Source organism: Sesamum indicum, linkage group LG8 (assembly GCF_000512975.1).
Source record: "Sesamum indicum cultivar Zhongzhi No. 13 linkage group LG8, S_indicum_v1.0, whole genome shotgun sequence".
In the NCBI taxonomy this organism is placed as follows: Eukaryota; Viridiplantae; Streptophyta; class Magnoliopsida; order Lamiales; family Pedaliaceae; genus Sesamum; species Sesamum indicum.
This window is the reverse complement of record NC_026152.1, coordinates 20,077,787-20,097,791: the sequence shown is the minus strand read 5'-3', so window position 1 is coordinate 20,097,791 and position 20,005 is coordinate 20,077,787. Positions and strand designations below refer to the sequence as shown.

Below are 20,005 nucleotides of genomic sequence, written 5' to 3'. Positions count from 1 at the left end.
ATTCATAAGTAGCATTCTATTACTTGTCACTCTTTGGAGCTTTCTGAATCCAAAGGTAAATTCTGTACTCAAATTTATTCTACATGATTCTATCTAAAAAAACCTCATATAATACTTACTCTGGGTCGAAGTTTTATGCGACTTAGAATAGATCTTAATGATGACTTTGCAAAAGTTGAAATACAGGCCTTGATGAATATTTGAATTAGATTAATAATGTGACTCTTACTTAAAAATTTCCAAATTTTAAGTCAACTACTGTTCGAGATTATAAAAATTTAATAATATAATTTTGTGAAATAAAATATACCTATCAAATGAACTTTCTAAATTTTTATAGATCGTATGTGTTAGAACCGTACTATCCATATGTCAATAGTGCAACCATCAAATAAGTTTCAAAGTATTAGTTGTTTATATGAGTCGTCAAGTCAAACTAGCCCAATAAAAAACATGCAAATCTATAAAGTATTTGGGCGTTTTTCGTACATTTTTGTCTTTAAGTGTATCTTCTTCTGTTTCTACTACAATTCGGTATGTAATATAATATAGTTAAGAGGGAACAAAAAGACCATAAATTTGAAAAATAGTATGTAATTTGCGTAAATGATGATATACTTTAAATATCTCTTAAAAGGTAGAAAAAAGACATATAATTGCTCAATAATGGACGAATTAAATAACTTATTTATATTTCATTTATTAACTTAATATTTATACTCAAACCCATATTATGTAAAAATAAAACACACACACGCTTATATGATTCAAAACTTCAACACAAATGACAACACAGGTTCAAACAATAAAAGGGAAAAATGAAAAAAAAAAAAAAAAGGTTTTCAGTATCTTGAATCCTGCTGTGTCTTATTTCTTTTCTCCAAAAATTTGGAAATAGGAATGTCAAACAGTCAAGTTGAAATTACAGGTCAACTTTTTCTCCACCTTTTGAGTTATATTCTTTTCTTGCCCTTTCAACCAGGATTTAAATGAACAAAAGGGACAGCTGTGCAGTCTGATTTTGTAGTTTTTTTCCTCTTTCGCAGAATCTCGTTCTGCAGCCTTAGCTACAAACACAGCAGAAATAATGCGCGTGTTTCAGGTACACACACACAAACACACTCCACTTTCATGTGCATAATCTGCAGTGAAAAGCGGTGGCTTCTTGACGTAGTGGCGAAGGCTTCGGTTTCTTGTTTTGATAATGAGGAGTGCCATTTTTTTGAGTAAGGTAAGAAAGAGTTGATATGGGGTTTCTTTCTTCTTTGGAGTGTACGAATCTTGCTTCATTGATTTCTTAATATGTTTTGTGCCCAAGAATTTTCCTTTTCCTTGCATTCCTTTGTTTCCTGTTTTTGTGGTTTTTTGTTCTTTTGTTGTTCTGTGTTTCTTGAATCTGGCTTTCTTTTCTTGGAAGGTTTACTTAGATTTTTTCCTTTTCTTTTCCTGATTGTCACTTTTGTGAAGTGTATTACTAGCCTTTTAGATTTTTCATATGGGTTTTAGATCCACATTCTTGTTTTTTCCCCTCATTGCTTCTTCTGTTGGAAAAAGCTTCAGTTTTCTATTGTTTTTTGGAAGTCATGACCTGGGGACAAAGCAATGATGGGATTTTAATGTTCCTTTTCTTTTGGCTGCATCTTTTCATTTTTCAAGCTTCTTTTTTTTTTTTTTTATTATCAATTTGATTTTTAGTTGCTGGATTTGTTTGCCTTCTTGAGGGATGTGCTATATTTTCCGAGGTAAAGGCAAAGTCACACCTGAATTTGGATTTCAGAGATCTTGGTTTCTCGTATCAGTGAAAATGATGCTTAAGAATTATTTGATCTGAGTTTAGAGAGAAAGTTGGCTTGTGTTAGTCTGTTGAATTTATGTTGTGATCTTTCAGCTTACTACCAAAAAGGACAATGACTATGTACCCAAAGAAGTTGCTATTCTGCCTCAGTTCTTATCTTTTGTTATACCCTTCTCAATGTGGAACCAACTGCATATTCTGACTAGAGCGAAACGATCCATACTTTGCTATTTGGATTAATATCCGACATACTGCTGGTTTGATTGTTACAACTCAATGAGGGGAACATTAGATTTTGTGATGAGGGTTCTTTGATACAGTGAGTTATAATCAAGTTTCATTTTTCTCTTAGGCTTTGCTAGTAGATAAAATTTATGTTTGCTTGTTAATAGTATATCTTCGTAACAGTTCTTGTTAGGGAATCGGTATAGACGTAAGGGTCGTCCATTTTAAGGTTGGATCTTTCTGTGGAGGGAGACAAGAAAGAAAAACAGTCGGACAACATATATCATGAGGGTGTGCTGTTTGACTTAGTTGTTCCACTTTCATTATTATGATAATTAGAGCCTTTTGGTTTTAGATTTATTGACGTCTTTGGCCCAGGAAGAAAATTATAGATTACTATTTATGTCTACCTATCAATATTCATCAAGTATCTGAAATATTTACCAATTAAGAGAAAATAAAGAATCTGAAGTCAAACTATTAATTTGATTTGTTACTTTTTATGCGGTGATATTAATTTCCCGTGGGGATTAAATCATTTATTTGTTGTAGTTATTTATATTTATACATTATAATAAATAATTGATTGTTCTGATGGCACTCGATCATTAGTTGTACTCTGTTTTTGATAGTCAAAGTAAGAGGTCAATTCTGGAAGGATAATATTGTTTTGTATTCTTCTGTTGCAAAAGTCAATTCTGAGAACTTCAAAGATGATGGAAGCAGTAGTTGGTAATAGTTCCATTAGATTGCATATGTTTAATATTAGTGATAGCTGGGATTAGATTGCATAATCTAGATAGTATGTCTTATTCTACCTCAATTTCGAGTAAGATACCATGTTTAATAAGTAGACTCATTTGTCAGGGATCGTATTCGACAGTCAAATATAGCTTCACTATCGCTTCCAATACAAGTTTAATGGTCATTCTATTTTTGCAATCGACAATCTTGGCTGCGTATCAGTGACTTAAAAACATGTAAAATAAATGGAAATAGGAATTTATACTTATAGATAAAATATAAATAGAAATCACTGAAGGTAAATTTTATTGCATGTTTTCTTAGTTTCTAAAGATTTGTCCCTTTTAAAGCATTTTTGTCCAGATTTTGTCGTGTATTTTTTGTGTAAAAATATGAATTCATGTATTGATTTAAATATGCCACAGGTTGGAACTGGGTATTGAACCATTCCTAGTTTCATCCTCAAACATGAAATCAAAATTGAAAAATGGCTGGCGATCTATCGTGCCTCTTCATGTGCAAGGCGAATCAGCCATGAGGTTTTGTGTGTTCCCTAAAGTTAAATCGGCAAGCTATAGCCCCGGCGACACTCCTGTTTTTCTCAATGTATATGACTTAACTCCGGTCAATGGCTACTTCTACTGGGCTGGCGTTGGCGTCTTTCACTCTGGCGTGGAAGGTATGCTGATGCTCTAAATATATGAACGTATGTTTGCCTAAATCTTGTCATGGATGTTACTGTTGGTCCCGTTGTGTAAATAAATTACAGTTAATCTGGAAAGAAGATAAATTTATGGTGGCTGGCTTTGTGATCGATAATTTGCCCAAGTCAAATGCGACATTATGATATGCATGGTTGTTTGTCTTTGGGTTGGTTGCTAGTGCATCTTTGTTAACCTAAAAATGTCTAACCTACATCTTCATTAGAGGATCCACCTTTTGCTGAATGCCTGCGGAAATTTCTTTGGCAGTGCACGGTACTGAATATGCTTTTGGAGCTCATGATTATCCTACTAGTGGCGTCTTTGAAGTTGAACCTCGCCAATGCCCTGGATTCAGATTTCGCAAGTCAATTTTCATGGGCACAACACATTTGAACCGTGACCAAGTTAGAGAATTCATGGAGCACCAAGCCACAAATTACTATGGTGATTCATATCACTTGGTTGTTAAGAACTGCAACCATTTCTGTGATGACATATGCTACAAGTTGACGGGCAACCGGATCCCGAAATGGGTGAACCGGCTAGCGAGGATAGGTACAATTATCATTTCCATTCTTGCTTTCTCTTTCCGTCAAATGATGCATCATTCATGTTGATTTATCTGCTTTCTTCTACGTAAAAAACTTAAAAGAGTAGGGAACCTTAGAGAGGAGCTTGTGATCTATTTTAACTGAAGAAATATGCCGTACTTGATAACAAGCAATTTCCTTCTAAAACCTTGGTTTTCATTTTCATCTATTTGCCGTTATTACAGGTTCATTCTGCAACTGTATACTCCCGGAATCTCTTAAAGCAACTACTGTTCGTCATGATGCAAATTATCAAGATTTGGAGTCTGAGAGAAAGAGCCTGAGAAGCTCTTTAAGCTGCTTCTCCTCAATCTCAATGCACCAGAAAGAGAGAGAAGTATCTATATCATCATTGTTCCTACACTCCCACTACAAAGGCTGCCTTCCTCCTTGGGAGTTGAAGAAATCCAGAAGTAAGTCTCTGAAAGAAGGATAGAAAATAATCCTTCTTCATTCAGGGGACATTTTTGTTTCTCTCCCCGCGGATTCTTGCTGTCCTTTTTGTTTTTTGAAAGGAATGCTCGTCCTTTTATATGTTCTTTCGTCGCTCCAATATCTGCATTTTATGTGTGTATTCTACTCTTGTACTTGTTTTAAGATGCCTGTGCAGAATTATCACTTTGATAGTGACAGAATTTTTGGTGGTGATCTCTTGCTACTTCCACGTTCAGTTAGTTCATGAGTTTTGCCTATAGTTTGTTTTAGATGGTGTTTTGCTAAGTTTATTTAAAATATTTTATAAAACTCATACATCTTTTTAGTTCTAAAAATAAGGTCTAAAAATATTTGGGTAAAATAAAATTATGAAATTTTAAAAAATAGTAATCATAGTTTTGTAATTAATATTTTATTAAAAAATTTAAAATTTTCAAAATAAAATTGGAGAACTTCTTACTCTTTTTGAACAATTGGCTCTCAATATCTTATTTTTTCTATTTAATCTTCTAAGCTCATTTGTATATTTTACCACTCTTTTCAACATCTTATAAATGTGTAAATATTGTTTAATATGTATTGAATGTTTATGAACTCACTCAAACACCCTCCTAATTTACAACGATTTTTCCTTTAAATTCAGATCTTTTAAATACCGCAGGCTGGAATTCACTGCCGAAATACTCTTATTTTGACCCTCGAACACGAAATCAGAAAATAAGAAATGGCTGCCTCTCAATTCTGCCTCTTCAGACCCCCTTAAGACTTACATTTTTGGGATGGCTTAAAAGTTCACACTTCACACTATGAACAGAAGCTGCAAATCCAAATACTTGCAGCCTACAGAGTTCAAAATAATTGTATTCTACGCTGCAGAAAATTAAAAGTGAAAGTAATGATAATAAAATAGAGGTCATTTTATGAAATATAAACTGACTAAAAAGTACAAGTAAATCCTCCGAAACAGAACGGAAGGCGCAGTAACAAGATTAAAATGGTCAAGTTTCTTGAGCGACCAGAACAAATTCTACATCTTTACCCCGTCAGACCAATCAATACCAAAAATGGGTGAGATACATCCAAACATTATTTACAAAGTTCATTGTGAGGTCTCCTATGACTACTTGTGGATCTACATGCTATCCTGACTGTTATGGCTATCCTCATGATCAACGATATAACATTAATGTCTACTCAGCTGTTTATCTATCCTGATGATAAATCCAATGGTTTGCTGCTAATCAGCAGGCATGACTATATGCAAATTCCAAGCTACAACTAATTATGCACAGTATCAGGGCTTCAAGGAACAGCTCCTGTATGTTACAGTGATCCTTTTCCTACACACGTGCCTTCTCTGGAAGCCGAGAGAGTTCCTTATCAGCAAAATGAAGAAGCCTTCTAAGTCTTAAAACCATGTCACAATGGAATGGTAAAGCGGATCTCCTCTCCAAGTACGCTGGACTAACTGTCATCCACGATAAAGAATGAAGCTCGGCTGCTATTGATTCAAGAATCATGTGAGTCTCCACCTCAAAATCTTTAGCATCGGAGGTCATACCCCTTCCAACCTGCTTATTCACACCCTTAACTATCTTTTCTTGGTTGAAGTTATTACCTCCATAATAGTCAACCAAACTAACAGAAAGAATTGAAGGCCATTCTTCTTTTGACAAGCTCCTGTAGTCTTTCCTCATTGAAGGTACAGCCTTTGAAACCACAAAACCAGTAGAGAGTGGAATTGCAGACCCTTTGCTATGTAGAAGATGGGCAAGAGGAGGAGAATCAGCAGTGAGACATGTCGGGAGCTGAAGAATGGCAGGAGGCAGAAAGCGCATGCTTGGTGAAGGAATCAAAACATAGGATGCAGATGTAGAGCCTAGGGACTTGACAGGTGTATATCCTTCAAGATAGCCAGACTGGCTTGACGTGGTGCTAGCTTGACTAGTCCCTGCAACAAGAAAACTCTTATTTTAGACAGCAAGGGTAAAGAAACTGCTGCTAATAGATACAGGGCATGGATTTGAAATCTCTGTTTCATAGGATTTGCACAGGTAAAGCAGCACCCAACAGTGAATAGGCTAAAGGGAACAAGTATATCATAGACCAGCCATACTTACCCGCTTTGGATGGAGCTTTTAGCCACTGAGTTTTACTTCACCTTAAGTTCATAATATTATACTATTATTATGCGTGCACTTAGGTACATTTTTCTGATGCTTTGTGGTTTCCTCAAGGTCTTATGCTTTTCAGTTGTCAGGGTGGCATATTATTACCATGGCATAAGATGCAACAGAGATCTCAATGAAACTGAAATCTAGTACTTGTGGAAACCAAGGTGCCATATTCTCTTGCCATGGTTGCAGCAAATAGCTCTTTGAGCAATCTATCAATAGATTATCTCATGTTAGATTTGCTTGTCAGCTAATTCTTTTGAAATATGCAGCAAAGCTTGCGGACACATTATATAACAACCAAATACTACCAGTTGGGCAAACCATCGCGGTCAAAATAATAAGTGTACCACTGAAATGCCATGATATTCGAATTTCTACACAAGAAATGGTTCATCCATTGGAGGTTGCTGCATCAAGATGTGGCTAGTTGTCAAGAAAATGCGCAGTTCTACTAATATGATTATATCCTAGCTCAAACATTTCTACCAGATTTGACTATTTTGATAGCTTTTATCAGCATGCATGTTATTTCTCAGTTAGTTAATACATTTCCAATTAGAACTCATGCTAAGCATCAAGTTGTACAATTATTTCGAGGAATAATTACAGTGCCCTCCACTCACATTTTGTGTAATTACACTTAGCCCCTATGATTTGGGAAAGTACATCTACGTTTGTTTACATCTAACAAATTAATCCATCCACTAGTCAAAATTCATGAGTTTGCTGATATCAGCAAAAGATTGAATGAAAATCCATTTTCACTCATTGCATGTCAAACAATATTTTCTGACCAATCTACCTTTACATATCTTCACATATTGATGCAGGTAACGAGGTACATCTTGACGCTTACAAGGGTGATTTGGCCATAAAAGATTTGTATGATCTACAATAAGTCCACTAGTCAATCAAAGGTAACACATGGCTTTTCATTCTAAGTTTTTTGCTGTTGTCAGTAAATTCCATGATTTCAACAAACATTGCGTGTACTAGATTTTCACATACCACATGAGGTCTACATGTAATTATACCAAACCTCATGCAAGTGTGGCATAATTATACCTTATTTTAATTTACTATGTACTGGAATTTGCAAACTCTTTAGTTAATGGTCCACCATTTCCATTTGCTGTCACATTCATTCTATAGATGGAAAGATGTTGCAACTGTAGCCTATAAAACAATACAGACCCTGTAACATTTTGCTGATCAGTTGAGTAACATTACCCTTACTTTTCGCTTTACTGAAAGGATTGTTCTTTATTCTCAATTCTTGTACAGATTGCTCAAATAACAAGAATGTGTCACTATGGAAGAGTGTCTCACAGCATCTCTCACTACTTCATAGCTTTTTGGTATCATAGAGGCAGTAGAAAGCCAGGGGCCAAATTTAAGTTCTAACAACCAGCCATTCACAAAATCAGCAACATGCTCTGGTGTCTAGAAAGCCACCAAAAGATGAGATAAATATGCACAAAAAAGCAAGTGGCAATAAAAAAAACGCAATGAATCTGTTTTGAAGGTTTACATAGAAAATAAAGTTCAAGTCAGAGTAGATGATCCATACCAGGAAGTGTTGAATCTGCTTGAAAAACTAGTTGTAAGGAATGATCAATTGAAACTGAAACAAAACTGATGCTCTGCACCCACTGCAGTAAGCCCTTCGAATTGTCCAACACTGCATGCCCACCCATTAGCGGCTTCCTGGAGGAAGGTTGTGCAATGCCACCTTTCATGAATGCAGAAGCCTTAGGGTGAGAACTATACAATGGACTTGGTGAAGAAGGTAGTGCTCTCTCTTGCATTAAACTCATCTCCTGCTGCTGCAAAGAATTCCCATTGCTACTAGGAGATATTCCATCAGGGAAGGATCGCCGCAGCTGCAGTGACCACTTTTTCACATCGGAACCCCCAGCTGAATACAAAGCTTTCTGCCACTCTGCAGAAGGAAAATTTTCTTAAGATAGAAAACCAAATTGGCTTCTAACAGAAGTCTAGTTGCCCAACCATCATACCACTCAAAATTTCCTAAGATTCTTATGCAACTAGGATGGTAATATAAAAGCAACATATGAATTAAACCCAGACTCTATACATCAGCTTAGAGGGCATCGCCACAGTGCATGTGTTAACAACAATCACCCTAGACAAACTGAATACTGTGCTACCAACCAAAACATTTTAGTAAACTACATTATTCATGAAAGATGCAAATAATTCCTTCCTACTTATCTGATAAGTAGCAGCTGCAGTATTAAACCTATTAGCAACATGGCGCTATCAGGCCATATTATTAACTAGTCAGCAAAAGAAAATAGTTGGTGAAGTAAATGAAGTGCTAAATTCGATACCCTGGCACTCTAGCTCAAAGAAGCATCCAATTCGAGTAATCACAAGATCTCTGGGCTTGGCAATGCCAACATCAGGAGAACAAGCCTGAAGAATCTGGCACCCTTGTTGCAATATTTGGATAAAAAGGGATTGCAGACCCTTGGTGTCTTGCCGACTACTGATTCCTCCAAATGGGTAAACATAACTGTCTAGCAATTCTCCTCTTGAGTCTGTCCATATACACACCATCCAACGCCAATCTTCAGTCCAACCATAACAACAATGCAGACTTGGGAGTGTTTTTTGATGGCCAGATCCAAAACCATCTGAATCCAGGGAGTCAGGCTGGGAAACAGGCCCATTATCTCCACTTCCTGAAGAAGCAGAACTTTGCACAAAGCTGGTACTTGCACAATCATCTGACAGCAGCTTCGCTGAATCTACTATATTTCCCGAGAAGGGAGAGAGTCCACGCTCTAAGGAACCAGGTTCTGCAAGAATAAAAAGTGGCTCAAACAAACAACGAATTTCATCCAGAGGAAAGACATCTCCAGTTCTGTTGGCATCACATCCAAGTCCCCCACTTCTTGCTGTTTGCCAAGAGTTATCCCAAGCACCAGGTCTCAAGCTTGCGTCAAGTTCACTCTCTCTTTGAAGAGGAGGTCCTCCAATTCGAGGACCAACACAGTCCTTCCACATACCAGGAACCGGTGAAGCCATTTGCATCAAGGCGGAATGAGATCTTCCTGGCACAGCTAATGATGGTGTTGTCTCGCCTGAGGCTCCTCGGGAAATTCGTCTAGCTTTATTGTAAACAGTGAAAGCAATTTCCTTCAGGATGATGAGTTCATTTAGAGTGGGACTTGTAACCCTGAAAATGGCATCAACTGTCACTATCTGCAATACCAACTTTGGGATGCTAAATCCTGTAAGAGTCAAAACATTTGAAAATGACTCATCTACAGCTGCTGGGTAGCTCAAGGCTTTTGCTACTTGGTTATGCATCCCAGATCTCCTCTCTTTATCTGAAGATCGAATGACTGATCCAATAGCAATAGAAGATTCGACCACCGTCTGCAGAACAGCAAGAGGCTCCGGAAAGGGGCACACCACATAGACTACCTGATTCCATAAAAAGAAACAAACTTCAAAACCAACAGTCGATGGCAATACCAAGGATACACTGTGAAATTCAAAGAAGAGGAAGATTGAGGCAGCAAATGGATAGTACCATACAACAAGAACATTACATTTTGCACTTTCCAAAGTTACATTACCCTGATATATTAAAATCCTCAAACTTATATGGAAAGTAGAACTGTCAAAAGCTGAGCTTCTGAAATTTTATGATGATCAAGTGCTATGTATATTCATGTTTAAGAGCCAACATGTGAATACTACTTCAAGAACATTAAATCAAATATGACAAGAATAATAATGCAACACAGCAGAGTTAAAGATTTACATAATTGTGATCTTCTGCAAAGGCAAGTTGCAAATTAGTCAACAGTGTTACAAAGATATATCCTGATATCTATTTTTATGATAAAGTAACAAAAAGTAGGTCTCATTATAAAAACAGATTTTCATTTAGAATAATATCAGAAATAGTTGAACTCTCACATAATTATTAACATTTTTTATCTTACAGTATTACACAGAAAGAGCCCTGACAGTTATTAGGGTGAAGTACTGGGGTTAGTTGTGAACATAATTGTTAGAGAACAAACATCATGTGATAACAAAATCGCTATGCATAAAGACTTACAGTGCATGGTCCACCATTTCCTTCTTTGGCATTCACTGGCACAGATGATCCAAGTTTCAATGTTTTGAGAACCTTGGACAAAGTCTTTAGATAGCTGGTCAGATCCCAGCCATTCGAGAGGCAGAGAAAATAATCACTGATTGATCCCAATATAGATGCATTATTGGTCTCTATCTTCATTGATTGTGGGCAATCAAGAAGGACAAAGCCAGAAGGAGATATTTTCCCAGAATCTATCTCCATCTCATTTCCAAAACTTTGGGGTGCATGCGTTCCCAGCTTGCAGGTTTCATAAACTGAGACAGATAGGAGTCAGTAAATAATAGCAGACCACGAGACCACAAAAAACAATTGGAAGGAGATACGTTTTCAAGCTTCAATTACATGAATTTCCACAACATCTAGTATCAGATGAAATCTATGAACTGGGCAAGCTGATGTAAAAGCAAAAACTTGTGTGTAAAACCAAATTACGGTAAGCACTTCTTCATTATGGAACATAAAGCCAATGTCTACAAGTAACATCCTGATTACAAACCAGGGAGCCAAAACCACAAGATCAAATCTGTCCTAAAATAAAGTTTTGTCCCAGCATCATGTCAACAAAAATCTTAAACTGATTTGAGAAAGATTTCATAAACCCCTCACTTGAACGCAATCTATCAGCCAAAAGAAAAGCCTTGCAAATACAGAAAACAACTAGGACCTAAGATACTATATCAATACAAAAAGAAAAACAGCCCAAACAAACTAGGACCTAAGATAACACAGATAAGTTTCATTTCTACTCCAAATATACTGAGTAGCTTCTGATTAAGATGAGAATTCATACTGGGGAGCAGCAGAAATTTATTAGCTGAAGATAAATTAGAGAAGCCAAACAAAATTGTGAAATTGCTGAAAGCATATCAGATAGACATTTTATAACTTTCCAAGACTATCTCACAGAAATTACAATTAGAAAAATAAGAATCTCATATGATACTCAACGCTAACATAAAACTAATGGAAATTCAAAGAAATAATTATGTAAATTACATCACTAACCAGTTCCAAGTTGCAGAAAAAAATCAGTAGCAGCTGTGGTCAGTGGATCTATATTTGGACAGACAACATAGTAGCTCATCTACCACAGAAACAAGAAAATACATAAATCAGTCATATTATCAAAATTAAAATGGAACACATAAAAGAGCAGTTTACAGTAGCTCATCTACCAGAAAAACAAGAATAAGACGTAAACCATCATATTATCAGAATACTGCGTGGAAAGGTAAAGAGCATTCCACGCAGTAGCTTATCTATCGGAGAACCAAGAAAAGACATGAATCACTTATATTATCAAAATTAAATTGGAAAACATAAAAGAGCAGTTCTTAAGCCTTGAGAACACTGGAGAAGAGACAAGTGGAAGTAAGAAAGAAAGAAACTAGGTAGCTTAAAAGTTGACTACCAACAGTTAAACAAATCTTACATTTTTTGTGGTTGCATATGGTTCAAGAGGAGCCTTTTCCCAGACTTGTAAGGAACTAGCTGAGGTTTTGAGCCAATCATCTTGGTACCTATTGCAGAAAATAACTTATGCACATATTCTTGGCACATGAATGAAAATTTTCAACTTGCTGCCTAAGTCACAGCTAAAAACTAGGGCATCGTACATTACAACTACAATGATGCACATGGTGTGGAAAAACGTTATTAGTGCAGGAACTCACAATTTATATGTAAAAACATCTATGATATACAAAGCCCAAAAGATATAGCAGACTAAAATACCAAAACAATCAAGCACATAAATGTCATACCAGACAATGTCTGACTCCTTTTCCTATTGTTTGACTCCCCAGACTTAGAAACCAAATTCATCAACAAAGCTAAGCTATCAGACTAATCAGTATTTGCATAATCTCAGTAATCAGATATGATATGAAAGAAGAAAATTGAGGATTGCCTTCTTGGTTTCTAATAAAACATCAAGCTGCAAACAAAGATTTTCAGCAGAAAAAAACACCAAAATGGATCTGCATTGAGCTTCTTATAAAGTATAAGTTTTTGGCTGCATTGACAGACTATATTAAACTTCGCCGACCGAGAAAGATATTTTGATGCCAGAAGGCACTATTATCATAATGTTTTTCCTAAAAAGTAGTCTTCATTCTCTACCATATCATGGTCGTGAAGGGTCAAAGGAATTCATTTCAGAACTCAAAGACAAGTCTAGAAAAATCAAAGGGGAATGACACAGGCAACAGAAGAAAAGTGAAATGACCAATATCCAGGAATATTACTTGGCGAATACAAGATTTCATGAACTTAATTGAACGAATCCATGTTAAAGTATTCACCACTGACATGAATCTGAAATTTGCAAGTGGTTCCAACACAGAGCCATTTCCATATCTTCCAGGATTCAGATACTTTCAAGATTCTCCATGTAGAAGGCATTCTCCCATATTAAGTAATAGTTTTATTGATTTGATATGTCTACGGTTGGTTTTGATAGTAAATAGGTAGAGCATTCTACTAGGACTTAAGACTCTTGGAAGGGATACCAACCTCCCAGTATTTCAACATTAATCCATTAACCAAAATTTTCACTCAACTGTATCATGCTTGAGTTGTCTGCCAATATAATCCAAGGTCTGACCTCAACAAAATCTACATGACTGCAGGTTGTTCATCTTACCTTTCTTCAACGAACACTTAGAAGTTGATTATGAAACCAGAATCTAAAACAGGCAGAAGTTCATATCATGATTTTGTTGAATTATTAACTTATTGCACATCCATACCCAGTAATATAAATCCACAGTCATAAGCTCAAAGGTTGTCTCCACACAAGAAAGACAACGTCATCAACCATCTTTTGTTAAGAAGTTCACATATTCAATTGCTTAATAAAGATTTCTTGCTTCTGCCTCGAGAAGACTAATTGTCTCCTTTAGTACTCCATCTTGTGACTCAATTCTCTTTTTATCAAACCAAAGCACACGGAGTTCGTCACGTCTGCCATAAAAATAACAAGGAAATCATGCATACCCAACAAGTATGGAAGGAAATGGAACAACGGAAAGTGTGGGCCGAAACCGTGAGCAATGTTGCTGATCCAACTCCGATAGAGAAGTACCAGCGTCATCCCCTCTGGTGCCATCAGCTGTAACGGGGAATTGCATTATTATCCAACAGGTAATATAAGGTCAAAAAATCCTCGGACTGTAAATCTAATCATGACCATACCTTTCAGGCAAGACACTCCACCAGCAGAGGACAAAGATGGACTCATGGGCTCTCCAACTGATAGGGTTACCGTACTAGAAGAATCGCGACATTCACTTGCACTTGCAGTAGATTCCGCGGAAAATCCATCGCAAGTCATTCCTTCAGTGGATGGGCTACGGCCCCTACACCAATCAGTAACAGATAGAGGACCATCCACACTACTAAATGCAGATTTCAGGGCTGCTTTTATGTCTGATTGAAGCAAACTAATTGTCAAAGACGCCTGAACCTGAAAATATAATAGATTTTGTAAGAATCATTTATTGTCTCAATAACTGCTATGACATTCTAACAACTTTGATATAAATGGCAGGATAGGAGTTGTACTTTAGCAGTCATCACGCCAAGTTGCTATTCTTGCACGAAGACAATGAAATTAATAAGAATAACCGGAGCATATATCAGAATCAACAGGAGTTCTGACCCCACCCACTCTGAGAGAAAAATGCACACATGCTCATGCATATATAGAAACGTGGTAAGAAATACACAATTCATGATATGGACTAAGTATTCACAAGGAATGTCAACAAAAAGGCAAACAAGGCAAAAAGGACAGCTGAAAAGAAAAGAAAATGGTGAATCGTTTTTTCCTGAGTGAATTAACTTCTCAATGTCAATCTATTAACCTCCGGAAACAAAATAAAGCCATTGATTACAGAATCTTACATCAACTGTTAGTGGATCAACAAGCTCCATGCCAGCAATATCGAGGGAATGACAAGAAGCCAAAAGTCCCCCGCAACCAGCATGTACCATAGAGGGTCCACAGGAAAATCCACGCCTCCACTGCTCTTGAAGTGCAAGCCAGCCATAAGGACCATCACCACAATCAGCATCCAGAGCCACATCGACAAATGAAGTTGCCTGTTGGACAAGTAATGCAATGCCATCAAGAAGTTCCTGAAGCGGTTGTCGTCCATAAGAAAGCATGCTTTCTTCGATGAACGAATTATGTTGTATGGATGGACAAACTTCCATACTTGGGGCACTTGTTTTAGCAACTTTAGGAAGTCCAACAGGCCGCCAGACACCAACAGGCGCACTCAAGGGCCCATCTAGTATTCCTCCATCTATATCACCAGCCAGCCTTACTGGTATGATTTCTTTCTTTTTCACCTCAGATTTGATTGAAATATTGTCTATCATGGTGCTAGAATCAACATGGGCCTGATTAGGGGTGCTATTTCCGGATAACCCACTCAGGCCTGCAGGTGATGGGCTGTTAGAAGACAACAGTGTGTGTCGGAGCCTACACATGGAAGTCTGGGACATGAGGCATTCAATTTCTGTGGCAAGGACGGTCCTTGAAGTGGGAAGAAAATTATCTTCTCTGACTGAGCCTTCACTGGCTTTACTTGAGACATGATCCACATTTGTTTGACTAAAAAAAGAAAATTGAGAAGATGCCACTCCAACCTCACCTTTAGGAAAGCTGTTGTTACTTCCAGCAATGTGCTGTCTTCCTCTTTCAACATGAGTGTAATATTTCTTTGATCTCAAAACAGAACTAGAGTCATTCCTTTCTGCACATGCTTTCATACTAGCAGGCAATATGGACTTCTCATCAGATCCATCACAGCAAGGAGACGAAGGTGGTGTTGCAGAGTATACATAATTGTTTGAGCTGGAAGCAGAATCCACTTTGCCAGATTTTGGGACATACGGGCTTCGGAAAATGACTGAGGATATCTCACTCTTAGGGGTTTCCACACCACCATATTCTGGAGCAAATGTCATGAGTGCTTCAGCCTTCACAACATGATCAAACTCGCCACTAAATGATGGCAGAGTGCTGGTAACTTGACCAGAAGTTGAGCTCTTTGTGGCTTCTTGACTTTTGCTTGCTAAATCTTCCATAGAAGTAGGGGCTTGGAGGTGGCTAAAACTATCAAAGGTTGGAAAACTGACAGGCAAAAGCATCTCCCCTGACACATCCATCACAGAATTACTGGGGCTGCTAACCAACTCTCCACCCTCAGGTAGAGGAAACATGAGAGCTTGAGACTCAGCACTGCCTGGAGGCTTCACCATATAACAATGAAAAAACCAGTTTCAATCCAAACATAATAGGCCATGAAAAATTATAATGTAATAATTTCAAGGCAGCAGTGTACTAGAAAAAACAATGAACTAATAATGGTTATGACTATAAATGTAAAGAAACAAAAAAAAACTGCTAGCTAAAAGAATGGTATCAGAAGAGTACAAAACTTTCTTTCCACAAATCCATAAAATAAAGCTTGACTTGTTCTTATTTCAAAAAGTTGGACTGTCACATCTGTTAATAGCCCAAGAGGCGCTAATTATTTTTGCAAATGACAAACAAGATACTGAAAGTGCATGACCATATGAATCTTGCTAATAAATGAGACAGAATATACCTTGACCGTCCAAACATTCAATCAAGAAGTTCCAATTCTTCCTCCACCCTTTTGGTTTTTCATTGTGCGGACTCGTCTATTTTGCTCACTATAATTGACCTTCAACTAAACTTTGAAATTTTCATTCAGAAATCCAAATTAAGACTACTGACAGTTTAAGACGCTCTTACATCCTCAAATTTTTACTCACTGAAAAATGAGTATATAAGCAAGCAGTTCTTTTCTTATAAAAGCTGCCACTCAGCAGTTGGTACATATGGGACTTTTTTACGCAGAAGGAACTTGGGGTGACAGTATGCAGAAACAGTTAAGCTGCAGAAGGTCAAATAGGTGGTTTCACCTTTTCCATCTAAGTGTGAACAAGTTCATGACAAATCAATTAGGATGCATTCCTGTGACCTCTTCTGTGATCATTTCAGTGGTCAAGAGATCATTTCAATTTGTCTCCTCTCTTCATTAACATTTGCCCAGCAATTCTATGAAGAAGTTCTCGATTTTTCAAAGCAAAAGTCCATAACCAAGATTGGGCACAAACCATACGAAATTCTCAAGCTTAAAAGCTAGCAAGTTAACAACTAATAGAGATACTAGACCATTCACTCTACAATATTAAAGATATGTGAGATCATTATGTGCTAATAAGGGGATAAAAGATAAGAATTACCTCTCCGAAAGGCAAAGCATCATTCTCGAAGAAGTCACCAAAATCACCAAACTCTGACAGCAGTGCTTGAATATCCATTCCTATGCCTCTATCATCATCATCCCAACCCCATTGGGACCCAACTTGCTCAGTTCCAACCCCAGTAATGGACACGTTGTTCACTTCCATGGTACCATAATCACTCATCGAAGGATTTAAAACCATGCCTGCCTGGCCGAATGATTCTGATGTCCCAGTTCGTGGCCTTTTAGAACCCTGAGCAAGAAAAAAAAATAATAGTGTCCAAGTCTCCAAAATACGAAATGTCACAAAATCAAACTGAAAGGTACTAACTACAGTTCCTGCAATAAGGAAAAAGCTACAATTCCTGCATTCTGAGATATCTACTTCAGGTTAACATTATGGTCGGCATATATGCGACAAAATGAACATAACCAAGCAGCTACCAACTCCAGAAGAAGACAGGAAGAAAAATACATTCCAAGAAAGGAGAAAAGAAATAGAATCCAAGTCTCATGAACCATATATCAGGGCCCTAAACTCTTTTCTATGCTATGATGTGTATTCGACTAGATTTCTGCTTTGCACTTGTTATGGTGAGTAGATATTGAAGTCGTCTATTGAGAAAGAAATCAACAAACACTTAGGTATGTAAAGGGCCTATGATCTCTGCTACTGTTGCCACCGAGGTAAGCTAACTTGACCAAATATAATAATGTTGATGCAGCAAGCTCAAATTCGTTTCGAGATATATATTAATGTTAGGAGTTGCTATAACCAGTGCAGCAAGAAGTAGCTTAGTACTTATTGCCCACAATGGAAATAGAGTATTGCTTGAACATCAGCAGTCCAAGTGGCTTCTCATGCATTATGATCAACATCCATGAGGCTGTTGCATTGTTTGTAATGCAAAAATACAGCCATTTGGCACATAACCACCCCAAGTTCCATGGAGAATCCAACATGCATGTATTACAAAATATCACTTGCATATAGCACTGGGTCAAGTTGTTCTATAGACACTTGTTGAAATCAATATAACGCACCCCAGAGCATGTTAATAGTTTCAAATTATATTGTAGTTTATTAGTTATCTATTAGGAGATTTTTTCATTTTCCAATTATTTGGTATGTTGTGTCTATCGCACATCATGACAACAAAGTAGCATACACTATGACAAGAAATATTGTTAAACATAATATTTTACCCCCTTAAGAATTCTGCAAGGAGAAGATAGCAAATTACAACACCCTTGTCTAAGTTACTCAGTCTCTTATCTACTAGATAATAACATTGAAAATATCACCTATAAGATGTACTCCGAGGCTTATTTCTTTCTATTGCTATTGGTCTAGAGGGTACTAGTTGCTAAATTCCAAGTCCTCTTAGGCTTAAGCTACAAAGATGGTATTCAAGGCCCCAGTACGTGTAGCAATGCAAATCAGACTGAATATTTTGTGCATGGCTAATGAAAGAAGTTCCGGCAGCATTTTAGAAATGTTAGGTACAGCTTGATCAAGGCAACAACTCAAATCATTCTTCTTTAAGTACGACGAGTTTACGTCCATGAAGGGACAAAGTTAAACCACAATCCAAAAGAAAAAACAAAAGGAAGAAAATAGTAACTAAATTAACCATCTACATGCACTAACATAAAAATCTTGAATAATGAAAACAAACATTCTTGCACTTTTCCATTTCCTTAAAATCATAAAAGAGTTACCAACTGGAGGCCATCGTTCTGCATGTGGCCCAACGAAGACAAACCAGACTGTCTGGACATTAAAGAATCTGCATCTGCCTCAGGATCACCTGCTCCCAGGGTCTTGGGCTCACTGTCGCTTGAGGAACTACTTATGCTGCAGTTGCTGCTACTATTACTGTTACTACTGCTACGATTACCATGCTGAGAGCGAGTTCCACTAGGTTCAAGAGAAGATTCACCCCTTGAATCTACCTTATCATTGCTGTCAAAACCAAAACTAAGTGATAGCACAAACTCAGGGATGGATCTAAAGCGAAGAGTATGAAAATTGGGAAATAGATAAATGGGAAATTTGTGATCTAACCAATGCATAAAAAGTGATGACCCCGACAATGCCGGACCAACCCAGTTTTGCAGCCAGAATCTGAAGATTAGATATATGTGTTAGTTGACTGTTGAAACAAGTATCCACGACAGTGGACAAACAGGACCAACTTTAACCATTTTATATAAATATAATTAACTCATTTCTAGGCAGATAACATATAAAATTTTGATCCTTAGCAAGTAGCAACCATCAAGCCATTAGCATGTCTTATATTCAGATAAAGTTTATTTAGTCATATCCTAGTATGGCGCATTAAATCAGTAGGTAAATACTTTCCCATTGTTAAAATGGAGGAGTGTCATGACAACTAACCACGCAGTATCTCAACACACTGACACAGTAGACGTCTTAGAATTAATAAAGTAGCTCAACACATCAAATCAACCTGAAACCGATTTCAAAGTTAAGTTTCCATCTTCCACCTAGTTGTCTTCTCACTCGTTTGCGCTTGCACCAACAGCCCCCACACCGCCCACCAATCAAAAAGACAGAAAAGTAAGATGTGCTGAGAGTTCCCTAGGACATGTGCTTTAATCCTCCTTGCTAACAAAACCTACTCATGACTTTCCAATTTCCAATTACTGAGGTGGTCATGATCAACAAATTAGCATGATACTATTACACGATATATGGGAAAAACCACGAAATGCCACTCATTAATCAAAGATCATACAATCAGGATTTGCATTATTTCATGAGAGATAGTAATACCTCTTCAGAGACGATCTGGCAAAAGATGTTTGCATAACTGGAACGAGTACAGCCTCAGCTGGATAAACAAACATTTTGTCACAGACTAGGTGCTTGTCTGA

At 37.2% G+C, this 20,005-nt stretch overlaps 2 protein-coding genes across 4 annotated transcripts in view; one reads left to right on the top strand and one right to left on the bottom strand.

Annotated features, from left to right (window-relative positions):
- Window positions 866-4,706, top strand: LOC105169614 (deSI-like protein At4g17486). Of its 3 annotated transcripts, XM_011090051.2 has the most exons (5): window positions 866-928; window positions 1,047-1,231; window positions 3,190-3,443; window positions 3,736-4,023; window positions 4,244-4,706. In XM_011090051.2, exons 3-5 carry the CDS (start codon window positions 3,233-3,235, stop codon window positions 4,492-4,494), a joined length of 750 nt encoding a protein of 249 aa, XP_011088353.1. In that variant the 5' UTR covers window positions 866-928; window positions 1,047-1,231; window positions 3,190-3,232; the 3' UTR covers window positions 4,495-4,706. The 3 variants fall into 3 exon arrangements, with proteins under 3 accessions (XP_011088353.1, XP_011088355.1, XP_011088354.1); XM_011090053.2 differs by lacking the exons at window positions 866-928; window positions 1,047-1,231 and adding an exon at window positions 1,699-1,742; XM_011090052.2 differs by lacking the exons at window positions 866-928; window positions 1,047-1,231 and adding an exon at window positions 1,804-2,114.
- LOC105169613 (mediator of RNA polymerase II transcription subunit 13) overlaps window positions 5,455-20,005 on the bottom strand; it is a gene marked incomplete in the record, with an annotated part of 19,878 nt that continues 5,327 nt past the window's right edge. The window contains 13 exon segments of the mRNA XM_011090048.2: window positions 5,455-6,444; window positions 8,241-8,612; window positions 9,025-10,126; window positions 10,773-11,068; window positions 11,820-11,898; window positions 12,247-12,334; window positions 13,812-13,926; window positions 14,010-14,280; window positions 14,721-16,076; window positions 17,100-17,354; window positions 18,824-19,067; window positions 19,170-19,229; window positions 19,905-20,005. Coding sequence (XP_011088350.1) covers window positions 5,834-6,444; window positions 8,241-8,612; window positions 9,025-10,126; window positions 10,773-11,068; window positions 11,820-11,898; window positions 12,247-12,334; window positions 13,812-13,926; window positions 14,010-14,280; window positions 14,721-16,076; window positions 17,100-17,354; window positions 18,824-19,067; window positions 19,170-19,229; window positions 19,905-20,005 — 4,950 coding nt within the window.